Source organism: Seriola dumerili, unplaced genomic scaffold, assembly GCF_002260705.1.
Source record: "Seriola dumerili isolate Sdu_G_001 unplaced genomic scaffold, Sdu_1.0 BDQW01000035.1, whole genome shotgun sequence".
In the NCBI taxonomy this organism is placed as follows: Eukaryota; Metazoa; Chordata; class Actinopteri; order Carangiformes; family Carangidae; genus Seriola; species Seriola dumerili.
The window spans coordinates 275,112-281,639 of record NW_019174290.1 but is presented as its reverse complement, the minus strand read 5'-3'; the positions used below and the strand labels follow the sequence as shown (position 1 = coordinate 281,639).

General features: G+C 41.4%; 1 protein-coding gene across 1 annotated transcript in view; it reads left to right on the top strand.

The window, feature by feature from the left end:
- Positions 1-5,956, top strand: part of ncf4 (neutrophil cytosolic factor 4) — a 29,610-nt gene extending 23,654 nt beyond the window's left edge. The window contains exons 8-10 of the mRNA XM_022738120.1: positions 1,833-1,984; positions 2,649-2,714; positions 5,569-5,956. Coding sequence (XP_022593841.1) covers positions 1,833-1,984; positions 2,649-2,714; positions 5,569-5,776 — 426 coding nt within the window. The 3' untranslated portion in view covers positions 5,777-5,956. The remainder of the gene's footprint in view (positions 1-1,832; positions 1,985-2,648; positions 2,715-5,568) is intronic.
- Positions 5,957-6,528: the final 572 nt, after the last annotated feature.

Below are 6,528 nucleotides of genomic sequence, written 5' to 3'. Positions count from 1 at the left end.
TTGCAGCAGCCAAAAAGTTAATTACAGAATATAATAAAACTTAAAAAGAAAATTGTGTCATCCCCACAGCAGCAGAACAGTACAGTGACCACAAAGTACCGTAACTAGTGTGATTGGAGGTGCCCTGCTCCAGTTTCCTTTACAGGAACAATTACTTAATGAACAAAATGTCCTGATTACACACTGCGAGTGTCACGTGTATGTCGTCGCTATCCAAAAAGGGGATGTGGGACATTTTTAATTAGCTGCTCAACATAAAAACGCAGCAGAGGAACATCGGTGCGGGCAAATAGTTGTCATAGAAATTCTGCTTTGTCACAGAGCACTTAAAGAAAGGTCAGGAAACGTGTTTAATGAAAATGTGTGAGGTGTTGAGATGGAGTGTGAGAGAGAAGCCGGGAGTGGGTGAGTGGGAGAGAGAGAGACGAGGTGGAAGCTGATGTGGTGGGAGAGAGGGAGAGTGAGAATCAACACTGATGGAGGAGGAGGATGCACTTATCCTGCCCTTATCTTGCTACAGAGATCCTAAAAATCGTAACAGAAAAAGGCTGATAATCTATTTATTCTTATGCAACACTGCAAACACTATCTCGTTGTTCTTTTTTGGCAACTTTGCATCCACCCTAGTAGTTTTTACTTTGTTTGTTTTGGGATTGGGTGAGGTTAATGCAACACTTAGAACTTGTGAAAAGTTTACTGGGTGCCTTTGAATTAGTCCGTGGACAGAGCGGCTGTGGGTGGCAAACGTGACAAATCCAACTGGCAGACTGGCGCATCAAGGTAAATGTTTCAAATGCACCAAAGAAGCGAGACCTCGACAGTTTCAGGATTCCCGGAGGAAATGAGAAATGCTTTGATCAGTAGCGGCTGCAGAGCTGCCAGTGAGAAACTGACTTCGTCTCCAGATGCTGCAGTGATGCAGATGAAGGTTTTTCATGACATTACTTAACTAGAGTGATATTAACCAAACAAACGAAGAGCTCGGGGTCATGGGTTTGTGTTTTCTAGGCATCCAGAGTCGAAATAAAAACACACTATTAAGTTGCATCATGGGAAGTGTAGGATGCCATACTAAGGGACTACATGTCAGGATATATTGGCCTCAGTTGTATTACTTTTGACCATTAATTTGTGTTTCTCAAGGTGCCCAAGTTTTTTATTTTGAGTGCAGGTCTGCTGATTGTTTCTCATGAATCTATTTCAAACATCATTGCATTCTTTTCAGCTGCTAAAAAATGATCCGAAATAAAATCTGTCCGTTCCTTCCTCAAATCTTTATTTGCAGTAACTTTTACAACATCTTTACAACTAATGCCTTTGAGCTGCAGCATGAGAAACTTTAGATGCTTGAATTGTATAATTTCACACAATTTAAGCAGCGTTCGACTAAACAGGGTGAATGTACGACATCTCAGGAGCGACGGGATGTTCTCATCTCTTTTCTGTAGCCCAAATTATACATTCTAGCCCGGTAAGATGGCTGCTTCCTTTCTACATAAACTGTTGCCTCGTTCTGCTGAAAACATGTGAGAGTGCTGGATGCTTTATGAAATAGTCTCTGCATGTGTTTTTGCAGACTGAACACCCTCAGACACCTGGGGTGTAGTAAAAAAAAGGCTGTATGGTTGTGTCGAGTGCTTGTAACATCAGCGGCATATTATGAATAGGCTAATTAGTCAGGAAAACTCGTCTCCAGATGCACCTCCATGCTGCTTTTCTTGTGTTTCTCCCCTTTAAATCACCAACTCGTCTCACCGTCAGCTCCTTATCACAGCGTCCTCCGAGACCCTGGCGGTTTATCCTCTCCTTCTCTTCTCTTGCGTTCTCCTCAGGGCACAGTCAACAATCAGACAGGTATTTTCCCAGAATCCTTTGTGAAGATCATAAAGCCCCTCCCAGAGAGTGACTCAGAAGGTGATGGTGGAGGCCACACCTACAGCTGTCTGCGCTGCTTCCTGCTCACCCCCTCTGGGGTCGACACCAGGTCTGTGCTGTGTGTTTGTGAGTGTCTGTGAGTGTGTGTGAAAGTAGATTTGAGATTTGATATTCAGATTGATGTGTCTGATGTTACACTGAGGATGAGTTGAGTCTTAAAGACAAAGCGATGATTTCATGCTTAGGTTTCTGGATCCGCATACTTCCAGTGACCCCACGACCCCAGGTTACAATCTAAACCTTCTACTGTGTGGACGTCATAAGCAACCGGACAGATTGCGGGGGAAAATTGAGTTTGTGGTCCACACATGCACAGCTTCTCTTTAAGTAAATGTTCGCCAGATGTCAGGACGGATGTGATCGACTGTAGTTTTATCCAAACTAGCGCTAAAAAGACCTTTTTAAAGGTTTAGATTGTAACTTGTTTTCCCTCGAGTCAAAAAAGTGAATCATTCCACCTCAGTTCAGCTGTTGAAATGTGATTGTGTGAATGCTGCGCACAAAGCAATTCTACACTGTTTATGGATTTTTAAATCTTAACTGCCTTCATTCAGATGTGTGTGTTTGTTTGTTTGTTTGTTTTTTATCAAACTGTTAAAACTTTTATTGAATGTGCTGGTTAAATCACTTGTTACACATCTGGTAACATTTGAGTGTGAATTCAATTGCATCGATGTGCTTTAAGGAGGTGACTGTGTTGCTCCTTCTTGCAGAGATGTGTGTGTACAAGAGGCCCTCACCATTCAGCCGACGTACAAGGAGTTGCTGTCTCGTATGAGGTAGGTCTGTCCTTGTGAAATAAATGTTGCCTGTTGATTGTTTTCTCACCTTCTTTTCACTTATTTCGTTCTGCTCAAGTGGAAACTTGAGGCTTTGATGGACATTTAAAATCGTGTGTTTTACATCCTCCTTTTATTGCATTTACACCCAGGTGGGAATTAATGATTGAGAGGAAATGTGAGAATCATTTTTTGGGGGTGTTAAGAGTGGACTGTTGTTTAGTTCTGCAGGGGGGGGGGGGGGGGGGGGGTGATTGTACGTGAGCTCACATCTCCTGGTGAGCCCCAAAAAAAAAATGTGATAATGGAATACAAAGCTGACATATTTGATGAAAGCGTGGAGGGAAAGTCAGTGGAACATTTTGCATGTAAACCATCACATTTTATCATAATCACATTAACAATCTTATACGAACCTCAGTTTCCTGCTTCTGGTTCTCTGTGCCGTCAGTGACAAATTACTAACTGCTGAGTGCTAACCTTTAACCTCTGCTTTGTGAAGCATTATTGAAGTGTTTGACCTGTTTTATCAAAGCCTTTTCAACAGATTTGACTTTAAAAAAATTACGATTCAAATCATGAATTAGAGCTTTTTGTTCTCGAGTCCGTGCACAGCGGAAAAACATTTTCTTATCTGGTGTTTCTTCCTGAGACGTGCTGATGATCGAAGGTGATTGGTGACCTTTGTGCGTTTCCCCTCCCTCACTAGTTTGTGTTTGAGGTTTGCAGTGAACAAGGATGAGTAGAAGTCCATTAAGTCACCAGCCTGCAGTGAGCGGCAGCATATTTGTGCACTGCAAACCTGCAAATTGCCAGTTGCCAATCATCAACTGCTCGTCAGATTCGTTCCTGTAGGACCTCCGACAACCCCCCCCCCACGCCCTCCCCCCTTCCTTCCCACTGCACCACCATCACCGGATGCATATGGTCATTACACTATCATATCTGCTCTTGCCTGTCTTTTTTTTTTCTCTTTCATTCTCCCTCTCCCTCTATCTCTCATTATCTGGTAATTTAGATAGGTGAACGCTACGATGATTACCCCTCCCCCATTCATAATCAGTTCATTTCCGCCGCTTATCTGCTCATTATTGTTTTTCTGTGTTCAGGCCTATTGTGCCCTGGAGTAAGATGGATGAGACCCTGGTCCTGAGTTTTAATATGGCTTAGCACTGATAGAAGTGGGGGGGGGGTATGAAGAGATGGGGGGAGTAGAGGGTGGTGGAGGAGGAGGAAGATAAGAATCTGAGAAAAGAGTGAAGCAACTGCAGACATCGCCGAACTACCTGCTTTACATAATGTAGTAAATAAATATGCAATAACCTGTTTCAACTATAAATGAGAATATAATGGAATAAAGGGAATTCATGTGATAAACTGTCAGATAGCGTCACATCACACTGGCGTGTGATTATTACTGATTTCGTTTCTCCTCATTATCATTAACACATCCTATCATTAACATTATTACTCTGACACTCCATCACACTATCCATCAGTGATCAGCTGGTACAAGCAGAGAGAGAGAGAGAGAGAGAGAGAGTCTCCAACGATGCTGCTGATGCTTCTGTTATCAGCTCTGCCAAACACTATTATATTTGATTCTGCATAGCGTGTAATCATATATATTGTTATCATATCATTAAATGTTCATTATACAGTAGTGTGAAAGATAAGATAATCCTTTATCAGTCCCACAGTGGGCAAATTTGCAGTGTTACAGCAGCAAAGACAGTTGACAGTAGTGGACAGTGCAAAGAAAAGAAAACTGCAAAATGAGAATAGCTAATAATGCCACTTGTTTTTCCATGGCTGGTGGCAGGAAGTGACTGAATCTGTCTGTGCTTGTCCTTCATCAGATGTAATACTTCGTCATGTTGTGCCTCCAGGAGGTCAATCGAAAAAACTAATAAAAACTGTGACTGTTTCCGTTTCAGTTTTTTGCTCTTAACTAATTCCTGCAAACAAACGTTAGTTAGAGTCTGTTTCGTGAAAAACACTGACTTTAGAGAAGGTGCTGCAGTTGTCAAACTTCCTATCTGCACTTATTACCCATTTCCTTTCATCCAGCTCATGTTTTCTTGGTGATAATTCTCACAGGCACATTTTTAATTAAACTGTAATATATCAACAAAAGCCATGCCGGGCAGTCATTTCTTCCACTGGAAAAATTGTGCAGGTCTTCCTTCTAATGCTGGTCTCAACATTAAAGTACATCAACCATTTAATATAAAAGAAACATAAAAAGCAAGTTTATTCTCATAGAACAATGAGAGCCATGCACATTAATAATAAAATAACAATAATGAATAAATAAAGAAAGACAAAATAAGAAAATACAGAGAGGTTGTTGCTTTTTAAACATGTTGAAAGCTTCAGTTCAGTTGGGCTCTCGTGCTTTTCTATATCTACATTGACATTTAGTCATTTGGCAGATGCTTTTTTTATCCAAAGCGACTTACAAGTGAGGGACATCACTAGAGCTGCAGCAGGAGAACTAACTCTAGTCAGTAAGTGCAAGGAGATCAGGTAGAGGAAGTGCACAGTAAGAGCATAACAAGAACCTCAAAAACTTTATTCTAATTTATTTACAACATGTAATGATAATTTATTAAAGTTATAATTTTACATGAAACAACTTGGACCTCTTTTTAGTTCCTTTTTGGACATGGTCAACCTTAAATGTTTTGTAACTTCTTCAATCTTGGTTTGATTGCATTGGCTCAAATCTGAGTCTGACTGCTGTGATTTCATGAACTGAAAAAAGAAAAAAAAAGGGAAACATGTCTGAGGTTGAAACTATTTGAAAACACCCAGAGTCTGAAATCCCTGTCTGCCTGTCCGTGTCTCTCAGAAACGTCTTCAAGGAGGATGACATCACCCTGAACTACCGCGACCCCGAAGGCGACCTCATCCGTATCCTCGACGACGAGGACATCCAGCTGATGATCAGGGAGAGCAGAGGTCAGCAGGGTAAAGTCAAGAGGCCTGTCAATCAGTTTCCGTGGGAGCTGCACGTGACCATGGCCTCTGACCTTTCAGTTTACAACACCGAGGCCTGAGAGAGAAGCAAAGTGGAATTCAACGGAAGAACAGAAGACACTTAGTATTTAGTTCTTATTCGGAAATGATGAACTTGAACCCACGATTGATGTTGTAAGTGTTGCCTGTGTCTTCACTGTTGTGCCAGTTAATGGTCAATGCATTTCACTTAGTAATAAACTAATTTAATGACACTTTTACACTTTGCATCCTAGTTTTGTTTTTATTGGAAGTTGTTGCTTTCAGCTGCTGAAGGCCGGAGAAGTGTACAGCCTGCTGTATGCAATGTCAGCGTGGGAGCCTCAGCACAGGGCGAAGAAGACATCACACACAGAACATTTCAAGTACAGCAGGGGTACACACAATTGCAAATAATGTCGCTACAAATAAAAGCTTCTTAATTTATACAACAAAACATATTTGCTGGTTCCAGCCTCTCCAGTTTGAGGATATGCAGCTTTTCTCTGTCGTATGTCACTGAAAACTGAATCACTGCACTGTTGCTCTCACAAAACAAGCAATTTGAAGACATCACCTTGGGATTCGGGGGTGGTAGAAGGACATTATTCATTTTTTCCTGACATGTCATAGCTTAAAATGGGGAAGACGGACAGCGGATGTGGTTAAAAGCCATGGGAATTAGCTAAGTACGGTAAGTGGACCTTAAATTGAGAATATTTTTCTTCATATGTTTGAGAATGGACGTCCACTCTCAAGATAAGGAAAGTGTTTGTTGCAACTGTATTTGCGCTGACTTTTAACTTAAGAGCAA